At 44.4% G+C, this 26,485-nt stretch overlaps 1 protein-coding gene across 3 annotated transcripts in view; it reads left to right on the forward strand.

Annotated features, from left to right (window-relative positions):
• Positions 1–24,665, forward strand: part of kctd3 (potassium channel tetramerization domain containing 3) — a 109,302-nt gene extending 84,637 nt beyond the window's left edge. For all 3 annotated transcript variants that reach the window (XM_072509126.1, XM_072509135.1, XM_072509145.1), the window contains 2 exons: positions 6,458–6,596; positions 21,783–24,665. In XM_072509126.1, the coding sequence (XP_072365227.1) occupies positions 6,458–6,596; positions 21,783–22,365 (722 nt within the window). In that variant the 3' untranslated portion in view covers positions 22,366–24,665. The remainder of the gene's footprint in view (positions 1–6,457; positions 6,597–21,782) is intronic.
• Positions 24,666–26,485: the final 1,820 nt, after the last annotated feature.

The raw sequence follows: 26,485 nt of genomic DNA on the forward strand, positions 1-26,485 counted from the left end.
CATCCATCCTACCTGGAGCAAATCTATGGTTATTCCGTATGGGGTCCAATCAGAGGCCTCCTCCTCCTGCCTGTGTCTCCTCCACTGCCCCCAAATCCACAGTGCCGCCGTCACCACCGGACTTGTGGTGTATCACGCTGGTGAGAACGGCAGCGGAGGCGTGACTAGTGCCCCTAGGCTGGTGCCTTTGCATGACGTCGCCTCCAGGCGCCCCCATGCCGCCCTATGAATCCCTCACCGAATCCAAACCTGCCTAACGCCGCCCACAAATACTCCCACTCCACCCTGTCAAAGGCCTTCTCTGCGTCCATTGCAGCCATCACTTCCGCATCCCACCCCTCCGAGGGCATCATGATAATATTCAGGAGCCTCCTCACATTCGTGTTCAACTGCCAGCCCTTAATGAAACCCATTTGGTCCTCCCCAATAACTCCTGGGACACAGTCCTCTATTCTGGTGGCCAGAATTTTTGCCAACAGTTTGGCGTCTACATTCAGAAGCGATATCTGCCTGTAGGACCCACACTGAAGTGGATCCTTCTCCTTCTTCAAGATAAGCGAAATCAATGCCTGCGACATCGTCGATGGGAGGGTCACTCTCTCCTTTGCCTCATTGAAGGTTCTTAGCAGGAGCGAGCTCAGTAGCTCTGAGAACTTCTTATAAAATTCTACAGGGAAGCCGTCCGGACCCGGGGCCTTGCCCGACTGCATGCTTGCCAGCCCCCTGACTACCTCTTCCAACTCAACTGGGGCCCCCAATCCCTCCACCCGTTCCACTTCCACCCTCGGGAACCTCAACCGGTCCATAAACTGCCTCATACCTTCCCCCTCCCCAGGGGGTTCCGACTCGTATAACTTCACATAGAACTCCCTGAAGACTTCATTGACCCTCTCTGGGCTCAGCACCATGTTGCCCTCCTTATCTCGCACTCCCCCAATCTCCCGAGCCGCCTCCCTCTTGCGCAGCTGGTGCGCCAGCATCCTACTCTTCTCCCCATACTCGTAGACTGCCCCTTTCACTTTCCTTAACTGCGCCTCCGCCTTCCCCGTGGTCAGCAAGTCGAACTCCACCTGAAGTTTCCGGCGTTCGTTCAGCAGCCCTCCCTCTGGGGCCTCCGCGTATCTCCTGTCTACCCGGAGTATCTCTCCCACCAGCCTCTCCCTCTCCGCCCTCTCCTTCTCTCTGTGGGACCTGATGGAGATTAACTCTCCCCTAACAACCGCCTTCAAAGCCTCCCACACCACTGCCACCCTTACTTCCCCTGTGTCATTCGCTCCCACATAGTTCTCAATGCTCCTCCTTATCCGGCCACACACCTCCTCATCTGCCAGCAGCCCGACATTCAGTCTCCAGAGAGGGTGTTGACCCCGCTCCACCCTCAGCCGCAGGTCCACCCAGTGCAGGGCATGGTCCGAGACCGCAATGGCCGAGTATTCGACCCCCTCCACCCTCTGGATCAGCGCCCTACTCAACAGAAAGAAGTCTATCCGCGAATAGACTTTACGGACGTGGGAGAAAAAGGAGAACTCCTTCGCACTTGGCCGCGCAACCTCCAGGGGTTCACCCCCCCCCCATCTGGCCCATAAACTCCCACAGGGCCCTGGCCGCCGCTGGCCTCTTTCCTGACCGTCGCTGGCCTCTTTCCTGACCTGGACTTGGAACGGTCCAAAATCAGGTCCAAGATCGTATTAAAGTCCCCTCCCATAATCAGGTTACTTGACTCCAAGTCCGGGATCCTACCCACCACACGCCTCATGAAGTCCGCATCGTCCCAGTTTGGGGCATATACATTCACTAGCACCACCTGGGCCCCCTGCAGCTTGCCACTCACCATTATGTACCTGCCCCCTTGTCTACCACGTTCTCCCTGCCTTAAATGCCACTCGCTTACTAACCAAAATTGCCACCCCTCAGGTCTTTGAGTCTAACCCCGAGTGAAACACCTGTCCCACCCATCCTTTCCTTAGCCTCGTCTGGTCTGCGAGCTTTAAGTGCATCTCTTGCAACATGGCCACGTCTGCCTTCAACCCCTTTAAATGCAGGAACATGCGGGACCTCTTGACCGGCCCATTCAGACCCCTCACGCTCCACGTGATCAGCCTGGTTGGGGGGTTGGCCACCCCCCATCCTGCCGACTAACCTTCTCCCTTTTTTGGCCAGCCACGTGCCCCTGCCTCCCGATTACAGCCCTCCCCTCGGTGTCCCCCCAGCCTGACTCTCCATCCATTCCCCTCACCTGGCTCCCCTTCAATCAGCACAGCAGCACCCCGCCCCCCCCCCCCCCCCCCCTGCCAAGCATCCGCTTAGCTCTGATTTCCCCCCCACTATGCTTCCGTGAGTCAGCTCACCCATGCTGACCCCAGCCGCTCCCGCCTCTATATGCCGACCCTAAACCTGTTGTCTCCTTCAGGCCACCCAACAGCCCGACATCCAGTCTCCAGAGAGGGCGTTGACCCCGCTCCACCCCCAGCCGCAGGTCCCCCACAGGGTAGAGGAGCAAGCGCCAACCGGGACCTTCCCGTGCACTGGACAACTTGTCCCGGGTGTTTCCCGCCCCCGAAACAAAACCCCTGAAAAACAAACAACAAAACCACCAACCAAACTGGAGCAGACAAGCAAATAATCTTATGGTTTACCCACCATCTTACCCCCCGGTCCACCCTCGCCCGCACATTTCACCCCCATACAACCGTCCCTTAGTTCAGGTCTAGCTTCTCGTGCCTGGTGAACGACCACGCCTTATCCGGCGTATCAAAGTAATGGTGCCAGTCCTGGTATGTTACCCAGAGTCTCGCCAGATGAAGGAGCCCAAACTTCACCCCTTTGCCGTGGAGGACCGCCTTAGCCCGGTTGAACTCCTCGCCAACTCAGCTCCCAAGCCCTGGTAGATGCGGATCTCACCTTTCTCCCACTTACTGCTCTGCTCTTTCTTCACCCACCGCAGGACTCGCTCCCGGTCTGTCAAACGATGAAACCGTATCACCGTCGCCCCGGGTGGCTCGTTCACTCTTGGCTTTCTGGCGAGGACCCTGTGCGCCCCATCCAGCTCCAAGGGCCGCGGGAAGGCCCCCGCGCCCATTAGCGTCCCCAACATCGTGGTCACGTACATGTTCGCGTCTGCCCCGTCCGCTTTTCCGGGAAGGCCCAGGATCCGCAGATTATGGCTCTGAGACCTGTACTCTAGGTCACCTAGCCTCTTGCCATCTCTTATGTAGCGCCTCATGCGCCTCCGCTTTCACCGCCAGGCCCAGGATCTCGTCCTCATTCTCCGCCACCTTCCTCCTCACCTCCTTGATCTCCTTCTGCGCCTTCTGGGCCACCACAATCTTCTCCATGGAGGCCAACATCTCCGTTTTAAGCTCCATAAAGCAGTTTTTTTTAGGAATTCTTGTTCCACTCCGCCCACACCTCCCGATCTTCTTCGGCTGCCATTTTGTCTTCCTGGACCTTCTCTACCTTTTTCCCCGCGTTTGCGCGTCTGCCGGTCCCACTCCTAGTTATGTCCATGCAGCACCGGGGGGAACCTCTCCAGCGTCCATTCCCACACCAGTCTCAGCCTCCAAATGCCGCCACCGCCCCATTCAGCGTCCCAAAATACCGACCTCGCCGGGCGAGTTGCTGTGAACGCGCGACCTAGCAGGTCATGGCCGCCACCGGAAGTCCCAAGCATAGAATTCTAATGTACGGTTGTGTTCTTGATTATCTTCAGTTTCTCATCTAGGTATTAAATTCCTTCACATATCATCCATATATTGATCCAGAATTTTTCTTTTTGCAACGTGTACAACTTTGATAGTTTCTGCCTGCGGAGTAAAATGCTATTTTTAAAAAAAAGAGCAGTTATTGTTTCCATGTTATGGCGATTATCTGAAACCTTGTGATGTAGTGATTCCAGACAACCTTGTTTTCTTTTCAACATGAATGAATCATCATCTGAACAACGCATGTGCGTTGGATGAATGAGGCAGTTCTCAAGCAATGGTTGAACTAATAAATTCTAGGGACCTGATTTTTGCAGTGTTGGAATTACTTCAAAACCATTTAAAAATGATGGGCGGGACACGGTCCCAGTCCTGGCACCCCTAATTTTCACTGGGTTGGGTTACGGGTGTGGGTATGTGGGCTCATGGCAGATATGTAAGTATTCAGTTGGCATTGGAGGATGTAAAGGCCCATGGGGGTTGTTGGATTTGGGAGGGTGGGGAGTTGGCAGGGGTAACAGCTACAAGGGCTAGAATTTTTGAATGTAACTGGTACTAGAGAACTGAGCCTCCTTGTACGCCAATGCTCTGCTTCTGGGTCAGCGGGCTCTAATCCATCCCGTGCCCACCTCGCTCACTGGAATAAAGATTGTGTATCAAGGCAATTTTTACCGAGACTGGTCCAATAATGACGTATCCACCTCGGTAGCCAAAATCCAGTCTCAGGAACTGGTAAGTAGCCTATACTTAAAAAGTACAACTCTGTAATATTCTGCCTCCAGCATACCAGAACTAATAGTTCTCCAATATTGCTGAAAAAACACATTTTGTCAAACCTTTTCGTCTTGCATTCATCAGGACAATCGCAAGAATACCAATGTCAGTGGAAACAACAATACTCTGAGAACAGAGTGCTAATTGGGTGGCAAGTGGACTCTGATTGATATAGGTGTTGCCATGGAGATTGCACCTGTTAATGGTGACTGACAGTTAACTGCCAAGCATGATTTGAAAATTTAAACCAGGCAGCTTGAGTCTGATTAGTCAAGGTATTGCCCTGAGAGATGCACCAGCAAATGGCTATCACTTACACTTGTATGTGCATGTTCCTTCTGGCTGCAAAGAATAGAGCCCTGTGTATTAATATATGTAACTTTCAGTACATGCCAAAGTGCCACAACGAATCCGACGGACCATCTTAAATTGGTTTTGAGTCTTACAGTCCACATGCTATAAGATTGACCGTATCAACAACCATGTAATTAAGGCCCAAGCCATTTGTTCTCCAAGAGGCTGTTTAGCACAGGGCTAAATCGCTGGCTTTGAAAGCAGACCAAGGCAGGCCAGCAGCACGGTTCAATTCCCATAACAGCCTCCCCGAACAGGCGCCGGAATGTGGCGACTAGGGGCTTTTCACAGTAACTTCATTTGAAGCCTACTTGTGACCATAAGCGATTTTCATCTTTTTTCAAGCAAGCTTGATGCTGAAATTAGGACCCATCGAAGACTCCCTACAGGATAATGGCTACCCTGTATATCACGCAAACTCATGGACAGGTCTAAGATTGTCACCTTTGGCTCTGAAACGTGCACAGTCTACCTCAGATTACCCTGGAAGGGAAAATTCTCTCAAGAATTTGAGCAATAGGTGGAGCTAGCTGTTTCACACTACTACTATGCAATCAAAACGAGTGATATTCGCCACAAATAGGATACTATAGGTATGTAGGTCATACATTTCAAACACTGGCGGATTGTATCAAACAGCCTGTCCCTTCCACTATGTGCAATGGACAAGATACAGTCCATGCTTGCAAACCCAAGACACAGTGTCGAACCATGTGATTCTGAGATTGGACAACATTTGCTAAATAACTTTCGTAGTGCAAAAGATTAGGCTGGCAACCAATTTAAGATGGTTGGGCTAGTTGCCTGTACTGGAAGCTATATATCAGTACAAATGGCCCTGTTCTTTGCAAACCGTGCAAGATCAAAAGCTCTGACAAAAAAATTTTTTTTAAAAAGTAATAAAGTTCTGTCAAATTACTTAATAGTTCTCCATGAATTTGGCAAAGAATGTTACATTTAAAATATCAGATTGTTCGCAGGATGTTCTGCAATTTAAAAAAAATGAGTAGCTGTTTCAAACAATGGATTTCACACAATGCATAATGCCCATTCAGAACCTATTAGGAGTGGCGCTTCTCCAGCACTAGGAGACATCATCCAATCACGGATTTGCAAACTAGTATAAGTGACAAGTTCAAAATTTGGGTACTTTATAATTATTGCAAACCTGAAATTGGATTAATCCTCCATCCACAACAAACCTGGTTCTCGATACAGCATCATTAAAGTAGAAAATTATGCCAAGGCACTAAATAGCAAATACCGATATGTACTTATGTACAATCATGTATATGCTTTTGTGCGCACGAGTCTATTGTGTGTATTGCTGGATTTTTTTAATGGTAATTTTTACTATAGTTCAGGTTCCTTGGCCTGTATACAGTCATAATGCAAATGAAGTGATCTAACAGTTGGGCTGTTGGAAACACATCTGTGTCTCTATGATCATGGCTGAAATAAATACAGAAATTAGTATAGAGTTTAACTCTCAGCTAAAAGTGAGACACTTTGCACAGCTGTGCAGTTGTCTGTTTTGGCGCCTGTATTAGCAACAAGTGGCTAATTTAATCCACTATCAGTAGTAGGGCATATGTGGTTCATAAAATGATCGATTCCTTTTCTTCTAGATGTTGGAGGCCCCACTGAAGAAGAGCTGTTGAAGTTGCTGGATCAGTGTGATCTGAGCACGTCCCGCTGTGCTACTCCCAACATCAGTCCAGCTGCCTCTCTAGTACAACATACCAAACTGCGGGAGTCAAGCCAAAGGTAATGGTTATCAAACAGACTATTTTATTTGCTATCATTTAACAGCAGGGGCAAAATTTCCAAAGAAAAGAAAAGATGGTCCCAGTGGACAGTGTAGGTAGCGGCTTTTCTTCTTTTAAAGATTTTGCACTTTTATGTCATGTCAGAAATGCTGTCACAGCATTTCTGTTAAAGGCTCTTGAGTTATTATGAAACATGCTCTTATTTGGATACTTGCCTCTCATATTATCGTTGCAGCTCCCTGATTTTCACTTGAAATAAACCAAGCCTATTTCCTCAAATAAAAGCAAAATACTGTGGCTGCTGGAAATCTGAAATAATAAACAGAAGTGCTGGAAACGTTCAGCATGTATGGATCTGTGGAGAGAAACAGAGTGAGCCTTTCAAACCAGATATGATTTCTTCAGAATCTAGCTCCCAGGAAGAGTCAAATTGAACTTGGAGTATTAACTCTGTTTCTCTCTCCACAGATGCAAGACCTGCTGAGTGTTCCCAGCATTTTTAATTTGAATCTAATTCCTGTAATTTGCAAAGCTGTCTTATTTTTTCATGCAGTTCTTGGAAGCACTGCAAAATTTTGAGATCGGGGGAGAATTGAGTGCTGTACCAACAGATTTTATATAAATCTGCCTTAAACGCTTTGGTAATATTAATCCGATTCCCCTAACCTTGGGAGTCTTCGGGGATTCCAAGGGGAAAGCGTGCACTTGCTTTATAAAAGAAAAGGCATAATGGTTATGCTACTGAACGCATAATCCCGAGGCCTGTAGACAGCAGCTGGAGAATGTAAATTCAATCAATTAAGTAAAATGTGAAATAAAGATCTAGCATAGGTCATGGAAAGCTAACAAACTATTGAATGTCATTTAGAGATGGAATCTGCTATTCTTAAATATTCTGATCTACATGTGATTCCAGACTGGGCAGCATGGTAGCATAGTGGTTAGTACTGTGGCTTCACAGCGCCAGGGTCCCAGGTTCGATTCCCTGCTGGGTCACTGTCTGTGCGGAGTTCTCCCCGTGGTCTGCATGGGTTTCCTCCGGGTGCTCCGGTTTCCTCCCACAGTCCAAAGACGTGCAGGTTAGGTGGATTGGCCATGCTAAATTGCCTTTAGTGTTCGAAAAGGTTAGGAGAGGTTATTGGGTTAAGGGGATAGGGTTGAAGTGAGAGCTTAAATGGGTCCGTGCAGACTCGATGGGCCGAATGGCCTCCTTCTGCACTGTATGTTCATGTTCAAGACCAAAAGTAATGTGGTTTCATCTTAACATAAGAAATAGAAGCAGCAATCGGCTATTCAGCCCCTAGAGTCTGCTCCTCCATTCAATAAGATCCTGGCCGATCTGTTTGTGGCCTTAAATCCACTTTCTTGCTTAGCCCCCATAACCCTAGGCTCCCTTATCAAATAGAAATCTGACTAACCCAGCCTTAAATATATTCAGTGACCCAACTTCCACTGGTCTCTGGGGAAGAGATTTCCAAAGCCTAATGACCATCTGGGAGAAGAGATTCCTCCTCATCTCCATCTTATCTTGAAACTGCTCCCTGGATCTAGATTCCCCCATGAGAAAAATCATCTTGGCATCTACCCCATCAAGCTCCCTCAAAATCTTATATGTTTCAACAAGATCCATCTCATTCTTCTAAAAATCCAATGAGTACATGCTGAGCCTGCTGAACCTTTCCCCATATGATAAAACCCTCATCCCAGGAATCAGCCTAGTGAACCTTCTCTGAACTGCTTCCATTGCACTGAAGTATGTCCTGAAGTAAAGTGACCCAAACTGTACACTGTACTCTAGGTGTAATCCCACCAATGCCCTGTACAGTTGTAGCAAGATGTCTCTATTTTTATGCCCCATTCCAGACCAGCATTCAGTTTGCCTTCCCAATTACTTGCTGTATCTGCAGGCCTACATTTTGTGATTCATGTACAAGGGCAACCTGATCTCTCTTTACCACAGCATTTGGTAGTGTCTCTTCTCTTAAATCATATTCTGGTTTTCTATTCGCCTGCCAAAGTGGACAACCTCACATTTCCTCACTTTATAATCCTTCTGCCAATTTTTTGCTCGCTCATTTGACCTATCTATAGCCCTTTGCAGATTCTGTATCTTCTTCACAGCTTGCTTTCATGCATAGCTTCATATTATTAGCAGATTTAGCTACTATACCTTCAAACCCTTCATCCAAGTCATTGATATACATTGTAAGTAGTTGAGGCCCCAGTACTGATCCTGTGGCACTCCACTAGTTACAGTTTGCCAACCTGAAAATGACCCAACAACATAAGCTCTTATGTAGTAATCTTTTATGTGGCACCTAATCAAACACCTTTTGGAAATCCAGATCGACTACATCTACTGGTTCCTTTTATCCCCATTGCTACATTCTCAACGACTCAATAAATTTGTCAAAAATAATTTCCCTTCGTACAAATCAAACTAATTGTCCTGCTACTACTACTTCAATAATAGACCTAGCATTTTCCCAAAGACAGACATTAGGCTGACTGGTCTGTAATTTTGTGCTTTCTAGTCTTCCTCCTTTCTTCAACAGAGTTGTCATTAGTTGTGGTTTTCCAATCCGTTGGTGCCTTTCCAGAATCTAGGAAATCTTAGAATATTGAAACCAATACATCCACTCTCCCTGTAGCCATTTCTTTTAAGACTCAAGGATGCAGGCCATCAAGTCCAGGGGCTTATTGCTTAAAGTTACATTAGTTTTCCGTTACGATCCAGTTGATGTTATGACTGGATGGGAACATTCCAGAATGGAACCCTGGCTCAAAGGGACTTGGGAGTCCTTGTTCACAATTCTCTGAAGGTTAACTTGCAGGTTCAGTTAGCAGTTAGGAAGGCAATTGCAATGTTAGCATTCATGCTGAGAGGGCTAGAACACAAGACCAGGGATGTACTTCTGAGGCTATATAAGGCTCTGGTCAAACCCCATTTAGAGTATTGTGAGCAGATTTGGGCCCCGTATCTAAGAAAGGATGTGCTGGACTTGGAAAGGGTCCAGAGGAGGTTCACAAGAATGATCTCTGGACTGAAGAGCTTGTCGTATGAAGAACGGTTGAGAACTCTGGGTCTGTCCTCGTTGGAGTTTAGAAGGATGAGGCTGGATCTTATTGTAACTTACAGGATACTGCGAGGCCTGGATAGAGTGGACGTGGAGAGGATGTTTCCACTTGTAGGAAAAACTAGGAAGCAGAGGACACAATCTCAAACTAAAGGGACGATCCTTTAAAACAGAGATATGGGGGAATTTCTTCAGCCAGAGGGTGGTGAATCTCTGGAACTCTTTGCTGCAGAAGGCTGTGGAGGCCAAATCACTGAGTGCCTTGACGACAGAGATAGATAGGTTCTTGATTAATAAGGGGATCAGGGGCTGATTAATAAGGGGATCGGGGTTATGTGAGAAGGCAGGAGAATGGGGATGAGAAAAATATCAGCCATGATTGAATGGCGGAGCAGACTCGATGGGCCGAGCGGCCTAATTCTGCTCCGATGTCTTATGGTCTACCATAACTTTTACTTTTTTTTATAAAATGTGGAGCAACAGTTACAAGTCTGCCAAGTAATTTAACAACACGAAAAGAAGTATTCATTAAACATGAAAACATTAGCTTACGATGCAAGTACTTTACTTCCCCCCCCCCCCCCCTCCCCCTTAGCTTAATTCACACAGATTTTAAGATAAGCTACAATGGCCTCATTAACATACAAAGCCCTTTTTAAGTGCTCAAGATGACTGTGGTAAGACATGCTGTTCTCTGAACCCAAGTGTGAATGCCTGTGCATTTCTCCTCAAAATCCCCCAGATGATTCCTATTCTCTGAACCACCTTGTCTCACTGAACTGTGGCTTTCATGAGAGTGATTTCAAATTCTGCTTTTAAAAGTCACACTTTCAAATCTTCCTTTAAATTATGCTTTCACATTTAGCGGTTTGCTATCTGAAATCCAAACCAGGTTTTCCAAACGACACTTTGAAACAAAACTTCCGCTCCATTTTTAACAATAAACCAGCCCTGGTTTTACACCAACCCCTTTAGGATTCGTTGGTCTTGACTGCTGTGCAATTTGCTCACAAATACCTTAACTCTTGATTCCCAGACTATTAAAATTACATCAACCATTTTGCCTACCTCTGATGTCTGCTGTCCCACTTTTAAAGATCTTAATGCAATTGCTCTTTAACTCAGAATATTTTGTTTACTCTTCTTTGAATTCTTATGAACAATACATTGGTCTCTGTTCTCTTAACTTCAGGTGTCTTAAACATTCTTTCTGTTCCAATTTCCCTGTATATCTGGATTGTATCTTGTTCATTAGGAAGCTTGCATCTTTGCTACCCCTGTTCTGTGCAGCTTCTCGTGGCAGAGGAGGGAGCTGTTTACTCCCCAGTGTCCTATCTCCAACTGTCCACAAATTCAACTAAAACTTAAAACCTTCTCTATCTTCCAAGGCCCCAGTTGCTAAGCAACCACTGCTGGTCTATTTATTCTTCCCTCTCTAAGCACAATAGAAACAAAGTTGTAACTTAACCAACTCTCTCTCATTTCAACCTATTTACCCAATCCACTTAAGCTAACTCTTCATATCCTTGCAATAGGATTTATTTAAGTTTGAAATACTAGTTTTGGACCCACAGTACTCACTGTCAAACTCAGTAAGAAATTCCATCATGTATTAATCTCTTGTGCCTAGAGTATCCTTTACTATGAGGTCTTTAATTAATCCTGTCTCATTGCATGTTACCAGGTCCAAAGTAGCCCGTTACTTTGTAAAGTCAAGAACATATTGTACCCTGAAGCTGTGTTGAATAAATTTTATGAACTCATCCTCCAGGCTACCTTTGCCAATTTGATTTGACCTCTGAAACAGCCTAGCAAGGCACTTGGTTGTATTCAAGATGGTGGCTCATCACCATCTTCTCGAGGGCAAGTAGTAATAGGAAATAAATGCTCGTCTGTCAGCAATGGCCACATCCTGTGAATGAATGTGCTTAATACCATAAATATTTTCCATTAATTAGTTAACTAATAACTTGTTTAGATCTTGGAGCCAATTCTGAGGCAAAGGCAGGTGGAAGTGGTGGCATAGTGGTCATGAACAATCCAGAGGCCCAGGCTAATTCTCTGAGGCATGGGTTCAAATCCCACCAAAGCAGCTGGTAGAATGTAAAGCCAATTAATAAATCTGGAATTAAAAGTAGTCTAATGGTGACCATGAACCATTATCAATTGTTATAAAACCCATCTGGTTCACAAATGCCCTTTAGGGAGGGAAATTTGCATCCTTACCTGGTCTGGCCTACATGTGACTCCAGACCCATAGCAGTGTGGTTCACTCTTATATTCCTTCTGACTCCAAAATTCCTTCTGAAATGGCAGAACCAGCTGCTCAGTTATATGAAATCACTACCAAGCATAAAAGGAATGAAACCAGATGGATCATCTGGTATTCACCAAGGCACTGGAAACAACAATGGCACTTGCAGTCCTGTTGACCCTACAAAGTCCTGCTTGATACCATCTTGGACTTTGTGCCAAAAGTCGGAAAGCTGTCCCAAAAATTACTTCCAACAACACCCTGAATAGTCATATTCATGGAATCATACCTTCTGAACAGCAAACTCTACCACCTGGATGGTGAAGTGCGGCAGGTGCATGCAATCACCACCTGCAAGTACTTTTCCAAGCCACATACCATCCTTACTTCGAACTATTATCGTGTTCTTTTACTGACATTGGGTCAAACCCCTGGATCTCCATCCCCTAGCACACTTTGGTGTACCTACACCACATGGGTTATAGTGGTTCAAGAAGACAGCTCACCACCACTTCTCAAGGGCAACAAGTGATGGGCAATAAAAATGGTGGTCTTGCCAGTGAAGCCCACATCCCGTGAATAAATTTTAAAAGGACAGTATCCCAGATATCTCCATCCCCAGATATAGAACATAGAACAGTACAGCACAGTACAGGCCCTTGGCCCACGATGTTGTGCCGACCATTTATCCTAATCAAAGATCAACCTAACCTACACCCCTTCAATTTACTGCTGCCCATGTGCCTGTCCAAGAGTAACTTAAGTGTCCCTAATGACTGACTCCACCACCTCCGCCAGCTGTGGATTCCACACACCCACCACTCTCTGTGTAAAGAACCGACTTCTGACATCTCCCCTATTACTCCCTCCAATCACCTTAAAATTACGTCCCCTCGGGACAACCATTTCCGCCCTGGGGAAAAGTCTCTGGCTATCCACTCTATCCATGTCTCTCATCACTCTTCCTCCTTCGCTCCAGTGAGAAATGCCCTAGCTCCGTCAACCTTTCGTAATAAGACATGCCCTCCAGTCCAGGCAGCATCCTGGTAAATCTCCTCTGCACCCTCTCCAAAGCATCCACATCCTTCCTATAATGAGACGACCAGAACTGGACACACTATTCCAAGTGTGGTCTAATCAGGGTTTTATTAAGCTGCAGCAAATCCTCGCAGCTCTTAAACTCAATACCCCTGTTAATGAAAGCCACTACACCATACGCCTTCTTAACAACCCTATCAACCTGGGTGGCAATCAATGTACGTGAACTCCAAGATCCCTCTGTTCCTCCCCACTTCCAAGAATCCTGCCTTTAACCCTGTATTCAATATTCAAATTTGACCTTCCAAAATGAATCACTTCACATTTATCTAGGTTGAACTCCATCTGCCACTTCTCAGTCCAGCTCTGCACCCTGTCAATGACCTGTTGGAACCTGCAACAGCCCTCGACACTACCTACAACTCCACCAACCTTTGTGTCATCGGCAAACTTACTGACCCACCCTTCCACTTCCTCATCCAAGTCATTTATAAACACCACAAAGAGCAGAGGTCCCAGAACAGATCCCTGCGGGACACCACTGGTCACCGACCTCCAGGTGGAATACTTTACATCCACTACCATTCGCTGTCTTCTTTCAGCCAGCCAATTCTTTATCCAGACAGCCAAATTTCCCTGTATCCCATGCCCTCTAACTTTCTGAATGAGCCTACCATGGGGAACCTTATCAAATGCCTTACTGAAATCCATACACACCACACACATCCACTGTCCGACCTTCATGAAAAATGAAAATCGCTTATTGTCACAAGTAGGCTTCAAATTAAGTCACTGTGAAAAGCCCCTAGTCGCCACATTCCGGCGCCTATTCGGGGAGGCTGGTACGGGAATTGAACCGTGCTGCTGGCGTGCCTTGGTCTGCTTTAAAAGCCAGCCCTTTAGCCCAGTGTGCTAAACCAGCCTCATCAATGTGTCTCGTCACATCATCAAAGAATTCAATGAGTCTTGTGAGGCATGACCTGCCCCTCACAAAGCCATGCTGACTATCTTTAATCAATCTATGTTTTGCAAAATAATCATAAATCCTATCTCTCAGAATCCTTTCCAGTATTTTGCTTACCACAGACGTAAGACTGACTGGTCTGTATTTCCCAGGGATTTCCCTATTCCCTTTCTTGAACAGGGGAACAACATTCGCCTCCCTCCAATCATCCGGTACTACTCCAGTGGAGAGTGAGGACGCAAAGATCATTGCCAACGGCGCAGCAATCTCCTCCCTCGCTTCCCGTAGAAACCTTGGGTATATCCCATCTGGCCCAGGAGACTTATCTGTCCTGATTGCTTTTCAAAATTTCCAGCACATCTTCCTTCTTAATATCAACCTGTTCGAGCCTATTTCTCACAAACAACAAGGTCCCTCTCTAGTGAATACTGAAGCAAAATATTCATTTAGGGCTTCCCCTACCTCCTCAGTCACTAGGCACAAGTTCCCTGCACTATCTCAAATCGGCCCTACTCTCACTCTGATCACCTTATTTCTCACATAAATGTAGAACGCCTTGGGGTTTTCCCTAATCCTTCCCACCAGGGCTTTTTCATGCCCCCTTCTAGCTCTCCTAAGTCCAATTTTGACTTCCTTCCTGGCTACCTTGTAACTCTCTAGAGCCGTGCCAGATCCTTGCTTCCTCAACCTTACGTAACTTCCTTCTTCCTCTTGACTAAAAGCTTCACTTCTCTTGTCATTCAAGGCTCCTTCACCTAACCATTCCTTCCTCGTCTCTGGGACAAAACTATACAGCAATCGCAGCAAGTGCTCCTTAAACAACCCCCACATTACTGTTGTGCATTTCCCTGAGAACATCTGTTTCCAATTTATGCTCCTCAGCTCCTAATAGCAGTATAATTTCACCTCCCCCAATTAAATACCTTCCCATACTGTCTGTTCCTATCCCTCTCCATGACTATGATAGCGGTCAAGGAGTTGTGGTCACTGTCACCGAAATGCTCTCCCACTGAGACATCTGACACCTGGCCTGGTTCGTTGCCAAGCACCAAATCCAATATGGCCTTCCCCCTAGTCAACCTATCTATATATTGAGTCAGGAATCCTTTCTGAACACACCTGACAAAATCTGCTCCATCCAAACCATTTGCACTAAGAAGGTTCCAGTCAATATTTTGGAAATTGAAGTCACCCATGACTACAACTCTGTTACTTCTGCACCTTTCCAAGATCTGCCGCCCAGTCTGTTCCTCCATCTCTCTGCTGAGAGAACTCCCAGTAAAGTGACTGCTCCTTTCTTGTTTCTGACTTCCACCCATGCTGACTCAGTCGACAAACCCTTCTCGACTACCTCCTTTTCTGCAGCTGTGATGCACTCTCTAATTAACAATGTCACTCCCCTTCCTCTTTTACCGCCCTCCCTATTCTTCTTAAACATCTAAACCCCGGAACATCTAACAACCATTCCTACCCATCCATGTCTCCGTAATGGCCACAGCGTAGTTCCAAGTACGATCCAGGCCCTAAATCCATGACACTCCTTGCATTGAAACAGACACACTTTATCCCATCCCACTGAGTGCAACTTTGCCCTGTCTGTCTGTCTATCCTTCCTTACAGACTTGCTGCATGCTATTTCTGCCCGTTCAACAGCTACTCTACCCTCTGATCCATAGCTCTGGTTCCCATCTCCCTGCCAAACTAGTTTAAACCCTCCTGAAGAGCTCTAGAAAACCTCCCACCCAGGATATTGGTGCCCCTCCAGTTTAGGTGCAATCCATCCTTCATGTACACGTCCCACCTTCCCCGGAAAGTATCCCAATGATCTACATATCTGAAGCCTTCCTTCCTGCACCAGCCCTGTAGCCACGTGTTCAGCTGCACTCGCTCTCTGTTCCCTGCCTCACTAGCATGAGTTCCTTGTCTCACTAGCATATGTCCTTACCCACTGACAGCACCTAACAGCTGTCACTGTGGTCCCACCAGCGACACTATGGTATACTGTCAGGAGGGAATTGACCTGGAAGTCCTCAACATCAACTGTGGACCCTATGATGTCTTGTGGCATGAGACCAAACATGGGCAATGAAACCTGCTGGTTACCATCTACCATCCCTATCTGTACTCTTCCATGTTGAACACCACTTGCAGGAAGCACTGAGTGGCAAGGGCACAGAATGTACTGTGTGGGCAATTTTAATGTCCGCCACAAAAAGTGGCTCAGTAGCACCACTACCGACAAAACTGGCTGAGTCCTAAAGAATATAGCTGCCAGTCTGCATCTTCAGCAGAAGGTACGGGAGCCAACAAGAGAGAGAAACTTACTTTGCCTCATCCTCATCAGTCTACCTGACACAGTCTTGTTCTGACAAAGTCCCATCTTCACATTGAGGACACCCTATATTGTGTTGTGCGGCACCGCCACCATGCTAAACAGATCTAGTAACTGAAAACTTGGCATCCATGAGACAGTGTGGATAGTCGGCAGCAGAATTGTATATCCTCCAATCTACCATTACCATCAAACTGGGTGATCACCCTTGTTCAACAAAGAATGCAGAATCAGCACGAGGCATACCTAAAAATAAGCTGTCAACCTGACCACGGTACAACACAGAACAACTTGCATGCCAAACAGAGGAAACAGCATGCGATAGACCGAGCTCAGCGATCCCATCAATCCTCAAAACATGATACCATCCAGGACAAATTCACCCCCTTGATTGTAGCCCATCCACTACCTACAACATTCACTCCCTCCACCACCGACGCACGGTGGCATCAATGTGTACTATCTACAAGATGCACTGCAGCAACTCACCACAGTTCCTTTCAACAGCACCTTCTAAACCTGCGAATTCTACTGCCGGTAAGTCCCCTCCTAGTCATACATAACCCTGAATTGAAACTACATCACTGTTTCTTCATTGTCACTGGGTCAGTATCCTAGAACTGTCTTCCAAGTAGCGCTATAGGTATACCTAAATCACATGGACTGCAGCGATTCAAGAAGACAGCCCACCATCACCTTCTCAAGTCCAAAGATGTGCAGGTTAGGTGAATTAGCCGTACTAAATTGCCCCTTCGTGTCCAACGATGTGCAAGTTAGATGGGGTTGCGGTAGTAGGGGGAGGGGCAGACCTGATGGGCCGGATAGCCTCCTGCAGCACTGTAGGAATTCTATGGTTCTAATTAGGGATGGACAATAAATACTGGCATTTATTCCATGGAAATGGATATCTTTTTTAAAAGTATCTTAGGCTCTTTGTTTAACAATTTGGCGTCACATTTTTTTGCACATGTTTAATTATCTCATTTGCGAAGTACACGCCAATTTTCCTCTTTGCTTTCTGTTCACTTTGTCCCAAGCATTCTTGCCCTTTAGTAAATCTCCCCTTTCCTCTTTTGTATTTCATTTTTCTGTGTATGCTTCACATTTCTTTGTACGACTCTTGTCCCTCCAAATATATGCATATCTATTGATTATTTTGGATTTGCCATTTGTTATATTTTACCACCCCCTTGGATTTGTCTGTTTCTTTGTACTTGCATTTGTCATGGAAAGGTAGGGCCTGACTTTGTGTCCCAACCTTCTGAAAGCCATAAAAATTATATTTTTTTATGCTTCAGTATCCAGTATCAAGTGGAGAGTAAGTGAGGTGGTATTAGTATCTGGAAGGAAGTTGTGACCTGGACGGTGATTTATTTCTACTTAGGCAGACTCCTTTTTCTTTTTGACGAGGTTCACAATATCCCTTGTTATCCAAGGCTCCCTAAACTTCCCATACTTATCCTTCATTCTCTCGGAAACGTGACTTTCCTGAATCCTAATCAACTGTCGCTTGAAAGACTCCCACATGTTTAATGTTGATTTATTACCCAACAGCCCCACCAAATCCAAATTCTTCAATTCCTGTCTAATGTTATCGTAATTTGCCTTTCCCCAGTTTAGAACCTTAACGCGAGGGTTACCCTCATCCGTATCCAAAAGTACCCTAAAACGTACGAAATTGTGGTCACTACTTCCAAAATGTTCCCCTACTGAAACCTCAACCACCTGTCCAGGCTCGTTCCCCAATACCAGATCCAGTACTGCCCCTTCCATAGTTGGACTATCTACATATTGCATCAAGAAGGCTTCCTGGATACACCTTACAAACTCTGCCCTATCCAAACCCCTAGAACTAAGTAAATTAAGGCACCCAGGTTTACTGTCAGCAGAATTCAGAACAGATCTCCCAACTGTTACAGTCCCAGTTGATATAACTGGACGGGAAGATTCCAGAATTTAACCCTGACTCAAAAGACTATATTTTGATTTTATATAATGGAGGAATAGAGTTACCAGACCTCTAATTAGTTTCAACAATAAAAAAAAACATTTATTAAATGTGGAAAAATTGGATTATAATACAATATTCCTTTACTCTGCTCCCTGTTAAGCAATTACACACCCATTTTAAAGTTAACATGGATGGCAAAGGATATCTTAAGCTATAGTGTTCTCAGTGACAGAAACACAGTGTCCTTTTAAACACACAAGTTGGCTATGGTCAAACACACTCTACACTCTCATCCTCAAGTGAATGCCTGTGGATCTCTCCTGCTCCCCCAGATGATTGTCATGTGAGAATTTCCAAACTCCACTCCCAAAAATACATGCTTTAAAATCTTTGTTCAGAATAATGTTTTCTATTAGCGGTTTGCATTCCGAAAACCAGTCCAGGTTTTCCAAATGACACTTTAAAAAAACGCTTCTGCTCTGTTTTCGACAGCGAATCCAGACTAGGTTTTACACCAACCCCTTTAGGATTTCTTATGTCTTGACTGCTGTTCAAACTGTTCACGATTGCTTTTCCTTTTGATTTCCAGACTCTAGTAAAATGGCATCAAGATGTTTGACTTGCCTCGGAAGTCTGCCTTCTCACTTTAACTCTGGCTACTGTAATTGTCTCTTTAACTCAGATCACTTTGTTTACTTTTCCTTGAATTCTTGGTCTCTGTTCTCTCAACTCCAATTGACATTCTTTCTGTCCCAATTCCCTGGTTATCTGGATTGTCCCTTTTTCCTTAGGAAGCCTGCATCTTTGCAACTCCCTTGTCGTGTCCAGCTTCGCCTGGCAGATTAAGGGATTTTCACTCCCCAGGGCCTGTCTCCAACTGCCAAAATATTCAGCTAACTAAGAATAGAAAGCCTTGCTACCTTACAGGGGTCTCTAGTTGCCAAGCAATGACTACTACTATTATTTAGTCTTTGCGCCATAACCCTGACTAACCACAATAGAAAGACAGTCGGAACTTAACCAAATTCCACATATGCAAACACCTTTGTCCAACATAAATCTAAGTTTTTACCCTTCCATGCACAAAAACATTAAATTAAGCACTTAGAACTATATAATTCCCTTAAAACTACCTTTGTTTTCCAAACGTAACTCCCTTACATGTCTCCATTTTACCCTAAATCTACTATACAATCCCAAACTGTAGCATTCCTATAAGCCTTATTTGTAACAGCAGAGACCTTTCTGAATCCAGCTTGTTCTGATTGGAGGAGAATAGATCTGTCTTTGGCTGTAGTAGTTGTAAGTTCAAGGTGTTTGAGAAATCATGGCCGAAGCACTTAACTATCCAGCAGGTTGAGTTTTCTCGGGAAAGAATGGTGGGTTTGCATGAGTAATATTCCCTGAAGTTGACACCAAGTCAGGTTCTGACATCATCCCACCCTCTTCTGGATTTTTGCTGGGTGGGATTGAAGGTGAGTAGGGAACCTCTTCAGATCTGTTGGGAGAATTATCAAGGTCATTACAATGTCCAAGTAAGAACTGTTTTAATCCTCGGGAGTACCTGTTTTCTGAACGGTCAGCAACTTGCCTGAGTCACCAAGGCGAGTGCACACCAGGGAGTTTCTTCAGTGAAACTGAAGGCTGGGAAGGCTTTGTTCTCCTGAACAGATAACACTCGCTGTCATCCTCTTTCACTCCCATCCTCCCATATCATAGTCACTGTCTGCAAATATTATCCTTCCCTTCTCTCCTGCGCTCCTGAATCCTCTTGGTACACCCTTTCTTCCATGGAGGGGATACACTTCTTCTGAATCTTTCAGTCATTTTTACCCACATCAGTTTAATTGACCTCTTGTTCCTGTCCTTGGGAGGGTTTGCCTTACTGAAACCACACCAATTCCTCAGCGGGATCTCCAGGTGAGAATGAAAGACCCAGGAGCAGCTTTCCCAGGTTTTGTCTCAATTCCTGCAGTTGTTGTGAGCATGTTCTGACAGAGCCCTTTTAACCCAGGCTGTGATACCTTTAAATCAAAATCTTTCCTTTCACAATGGATGCATCATCCTGTCCACCCTTCCTCATTGGTTGGACAACCCGTATGTGGTATATTCATCGAATCATAGAATTTACAGTGCAGAAGGAGGCTATTCAGCCCATTGAGTCTGCACCGGCCCTTGGAAAGAGCACCCAACTTAAACCCACACCTTCACCTTATCCCCTCAACTCAGTAACCCTGCCTAACCTTTTTGAAAACTGAAGGCAATTTAGCATTGCCAATCCACCAAACCTGCACATCTTTGGACTGTGGGAGGAAACCGGAGCACCCGGAGGAAACCCACGCACACTCTGGGAGAAAGTGTAGACTCCACAGAGACAGTGCCCCAAGCCTGGAATCGAACCTGGGACCCTGGCGCTGTGAAGAAACTGCTAACAACTGTGCTACCGTGCTGCCCTATGTTAATGCCATAGCTGAGCTAAAGAGCCACAGCTCACCCCGCATATTAGTAAACTGGGTTCCTGACCCGAAACTGGTTCTGCTGTTCTGGCAGAGACTAAATCCAGAAGATTCCACCCATTGTTTCTATGCCTTGATACTAAATTAGCAGTCTTGCCAATGGGCACTACAAAAATGGGAAATGTTGATTGTAATGAATTACATTGGAAATTGAAGTGCATTATTTACATCACAAGCGGTGGGCTTTTCCCTTTTGTTTTGCCTGGTCTTTGCATTGGAATAGCAGTGAAGCTGAAAACTGTGAAGTGATCAAGAATAGCATCAACACACTAATAGTCCATTATCAGGCTGCTAGTTGCATCCAATTTGTAATAACATTGTTGTTGCATCTGAGTGCTGGAGTGCGAATTTATGCCACACCTTCCACATAATAAGCTGAAAAGGAAGAAAGCATAATCTTCAAAATCAGCAGAAAAGTAAATTTTTAAAAAGAGTTATATAAATTTAGCAATGTAGAGGAGCTTTGTTTGCTTTGTATCTTCATGCACACTTTTTGACCGTTTGGAAATAGCAGGCTCATTATCAACCTGTTGAATCAGGTCGAGTGCTCCTTCCATGACCAACACGCCTTGGAATTGGTCTTCTCAGAGCTTCTGTCTCAAAGGCATACTACCTACAGACCTGGGTCCCAGGTTTGATTCGAGGCTTGGGTCACTGTGCAGAGTCTGCACGTTCTCCCCGTGTCTGCGTGGGTTTCCTCCGGGTGCTCCGGTTTCCCCTCAAAAGTCCCGAAAGACGTGCTTGTTAGGTGAATTGGGCATTCTGGGTTCTCCCTCCGTGTACTCGACCAGGTGCCGGAGTGTGGTGAGTAGGGGATTTTCACAGTGGCTTCATTGCAGTGTTAATGTAAGCCTACTTGTGACAATAAAGATTCTTTAAAAAATTAAAATTATTAAAGACCTCCTGTGGTGGAGTAAAATTAGCAGAAACCTGTATTTAAAAAAAAAAAATTGATGTTCTGTGACATTTTGCTGGTAATGATTGAGCATTCACCAAAAAGATTTTGCTCCCTAAAAGTGATTTGATTTTTTTGTTTATATCTTGCCTCTCAGTCTTCAGCTTCAGGCCACAGACACTCTTCATGAGACTGCAACATATGGTTCTGTGAGACCATATAGGGAGAGCCCGCTGCTAGCGAGAGCAAGGCGGACAGAAAGCTTTCACAGTTACCGAGACTTTCAGCCATTTATGTTCAGTAAAAATGCATTGGATAAAGGGAACATTGCTTCTGAAAGTGATTCTTCAATACAGTCAGAAGCTGAGCTAAGAGGAAAGAAACCTGGAACCATTGAATGTAACATTAGTGACCGAAGGAGCCAGGTGACTGACACTCGAGCAAACAAGAATCTGGATGGGGCACCAGAGGTTCTGAGAGCAAGTGAAAGCCTGGCTGAGTTCAAGAAAAAGGTGCAGGATGAAGAAACTGATAAAGTTGAGAGCAAGAAGAAAAATACTTTTGAAGGAGGTTTTTTGAGCAGGAAAAAACCTGCTGCAGCCCAGCAGTTGATATCATGTCCTATTACTCCTGAAACAGGCAGTGAACCACATGGTGCAGCCTCACAGTCACCAACAAAGGGAGCCACTTCTCCTCGGCACAAGAAGATTGAGACATCATGTCAGGACCACAGTTTGTAAGATATAATCACTACAATGGAAACTTAGATTTTAATTGGCAAGAACTAAATTGCTATAGTATTCTCATGCACATAAATTTTACACTAAATACAATTTTAAGTTCAAAGAATTACTACAATTTTTTGTCAGTATTACTTGTTTTTAATGTTTTTGTTGCATTACATTTATGTTAGTGTACACTAAGCACCAGCATATAAGCATTATTACAAAAACTGACGCAGGTTGAAGTTTGTTTTTATTTCTTAATGCCTCCATTGTTTGACTTGCATTGTAACAGACTCTAATTTTTACACTGTTTGTGTAGCAAATTTCCATTCTTGCAGATATTTTGAGGTGGCACAAATCCCATTCTAATTGTCTTTTGTGCATTCTTTGATCTGGATGGCTTCAAAATGCATTTATTTTAAAAGTCATGTACACAGATTTAAAAACCTGAAGGGAGGGTGCTATTGAAGCAAAAAATAGTAAATATATATAGTATAATTTCTCCAGAAGATGCTCAAGTTTAAAATTCTACAGACATGAATGAGTTATCTTGCGTAGAAATAAAATTACACAAGTGAAGTATTTAACGCAACAGCATTGCTTTTATTAAATGGGCTATATTTAATCGTACTTAGAACATGTGTGGTACAGACTGTAAATTAATCGTATTGCTTATTTTTATTTTCACTCCAATGCACTGTCATATGCTGACTGAATTAACAATAACACCAATAGAATTAATGTAAAGGTGATTTGGATGATTTTTGGCTGCAGACAATTCTCTTAAAATATAGCATTGTACCGTGTACCGGAATAAAGCCAGCTTCAGGTCTTAACCAAACATTTTGTGGTTTGACAACACCAGCAGCAGTAACTGTTTTCATTTACGGGGAGAAAATCGGTCATTAGTTAAGGCCATAATTTTAGTTTGCTCTCGATCAACATGATTAGTATGGGTATTTTTGGTACATGTTCAAATGAAGGCCTTTCATTTCCACCATGCAAATGAAAGCTGATTTTTTTCTGCTTCGAAAGATCATTTCTATGCAATCTGTATAGTGCATGGAAGGACAAAGTCATCTGCACAAGACTGATGATAGAGAAACCATTTTTTTAGATGTAATATACCTCAATTTAAGGGTTCTCTAACATTAGCGCATGCATACATGGCCATTTTGATGTTTAAAAGTCAAACTTGTCAGACACTTGTTAGCTCAGCTTACAAAAGACTTTGTGGTAATGAAATTAAGCAGCTACTGATTTGATAATACCAATGAACCTAACATGTTTTGAAAGCTGGAGGATAACTTTTGAGCCAATTATCAAATCATAGATTATCATAGAATTTACAGTGCAGAAGGAGGCCATTCGGCCCATCGAGTCTGCACCGGCTCTTAGAAAGAGCACCCTACCCAAGGTCAATACCTCCACCCTATCCCCATAACCCAGTAACCCCACCCAACACTAAACAACTAATGTTGTTTGAGCAACCAACATGTGAACATGCTTGTGCACGAAACAGAATTCAGGAAAATTCCAGACCCATGGTCATTTTTTGACTTAAAAACGCTATACCAGCCAACTAACGATCAGTTACTGATGGCAATTTCTCCTGTTTACTGACTGTTCAAAAAAAATCCAAAATTACTGGCTTCATGTAAATAACCATTTTTGGTTGCTTGGAGATGGGTTGGAATCTGTGACACAGACAATAAAGTCCACTGCATGTAGAAAAATTTAAAATCGTGTACATCACCTGAATGAACTGAACCCAGAAGCTTGAATGTTTCAATACAGTTCTGCCTGGTGCTCTTAATTGCAGAGCTCTAATTATCTCCTATTCCAGTAAACCGCCAAAGTCTTAGTATGAAAGCTGATAATTTTTATCTTATCAAAGCTTGCACAGACAATGATTTTGACCCACTGAAATCTCTTTGGACAAGTTGTGCCTCTTTACTTTCTAAGATCACAACCAAAGGGGAAATTGAATTTCTCAAGTGGTAGATATCTAGGTTAGAAAATACCAGAAGAAATGATTGCTGGTAACCAAGAGTTTCTGGGGTGAGGGGGTGGCGTTGTTCTTCAGATTTGAACTAAAAGGGCCTGTTTGAAACTTTCAGGCGTCCGCACTCCTCTGGGTTGTTCTGCCACACCAGTGACTGACTGGCGCTTCTCGGAAAGCAGTTTGCCCAGCTCTGCAACAAACAGCTTAATTCATGTAAAATTGCCTATCTACAGAATTTTGTAATTGTTGCACTCCATATTCTGTTTCACAGTAATAGATTCAAATGATGAATTAAAAACAGCTTATTAAATAGCGTGTGTGGAATTGGAATCATTATTGCCCATGAACAGAGTGGAAAACTGCACTTTCTGGTATCCCATTTAATTGTTGTTCACATAGTTTGTTCAGTTTACTGTATGGGAATTTCTACAATATGAATCATCTTCTCTGAAAAGTCAGTTTTTCTGCTTTGACTTCTCCATGACTGGGAGCCATTAGTCATATTAAAGAAAAGTAATTTATGGAGTGTTATCGGTAGCCAATGCATTACGCCTGAAGTGTAATCAGTGTCCTAATGAAGGAAACATGATGGTTAATTTTCACACATCAAGGAGCCACAAGCTGACTTTAACATTAGAACTATATGAATGCAATTTAATGTGCAAAACGTATGAAAAGGTAGAGGAAAATATGTATATCACGCCTTTCCGTTCCAGACATGGTTCAGCCATATACTGCATGAACCCTCCATTCACACATTTTCTTGGCGAGGGGAAGTTTTAGTAATTCCTCTCCAATCCTCTGAATGAACCAAGCTCCAGGAGAACATGGTAACTGCTAAGACTCCTTAATCTCGGGTATCATGAAATCCATCTATTATAACATTGGAACACATGACTGAAGAATGCAGGAAGTTGGAGGATATTAATTGAACAGCAATATTGCCGAATATTTAACCTAAGTTTTGGAATCATGCCCCCTGATTATCTGACTCCCATCCATATCAAATAATCTAGAAAACAAAGACTGACAGGGTATCATTTTGGTTGCCATAACCTGCCCTTAAACCTCCCCCTTCCCCCAGCCAAGAAAAGGGCATCTGAATTTCTGACCAAAACTACAAACAAGACTGCAAATACAAAGGCCTCTATCAACTCGAGTATAGACTTCTCAATTTTACACTGTTTTGTCTCAGCAATTCGAGTTAAAACCGTATTTGCTTTCTTATAGTTGTTACGATCCCAGTTGATGTGACTGGAAGGGAAGATTACCTTGGCTCAAAAGATTGTAAACTTTATTTTTATATATAAAACGTGGAGGAACAGAATCACAAGACTGCTAATTAGTTTTAACAACGAGAATTTATTAAACATGAAAAATTGGATTATAATATCTCACTTAACTTAAATACACAGATTGTAAAGATTAACATGGATTGTACAGAGGCTGGGGATGTGGGTTGGGAGGTTGAAAACAAAAAGGAAGGTGTGTGATGGATTGGGAGACAGGTGAGATTAAAAGACAAATAGGATGATGGTGGAAGTTAAAGAGGGAGTGGTACAGGAACAAGTGAACAAAGATTGAGTGAAGAGGATACAAATGGGTGCAGCATAATTATTGCCAACAGTTGCAGTCTGTGAGAATGGGGACATAAGTCACCATCTGAAATTTCTGAACTCCATGCTGAGTCTGGAAGGCTACATAGTGTCTAACTGAAAGACGAGGAGCGTGATTCAACGGCCTCGTCGTGCCAAATTTAGGGCGGCACGGTAGCACAGTGGTTAGCACTTGCATCACAGCTCCAGGGTCCCAGAATCGATTCCCGGCTTGGGTCACTGTCTGTGCGGAGTCTGCACATTCTCCCCGTGTCTGCGTGGATTTCCTCCAGGCAATCCGTTTCCTCCCACAGCCCAAAAATGTGCAAGTTAGGTGGATTGGCCATGCTAAATTGCCCTTGGTGTTCAGAAAGGATAGGGGGGTTCCTGGGTTGCGGGGATAGGGTGGAGGTGTGGGCTTGAGTAGGGTGCTGTTTCCAAAGGCCGGCGCAGATTCGATGAGATGAATGGCCTCCTGCACTGTAAGTTCTATGATTCTAACTTTGTGTCGGAACAAGGCTGTTGAATCTCACTC

This window comes from Scyliorhinus torazame, chromosome 1 (genome assembly GCF_047496885.1).
Source record: "Scyliorhinus torazame isolate Kashiwa2021f chromosome 1, sScyTor2.1, whole genome shotgun sequence".
Classification (NCBI taxonomy): Eukaryota; Metazoa; Chordata; class Chondrichthyes; order Carcharhiniformes; family Scyliorhinidae; genus Scyliorhinus; species Scyliorhinus torazame.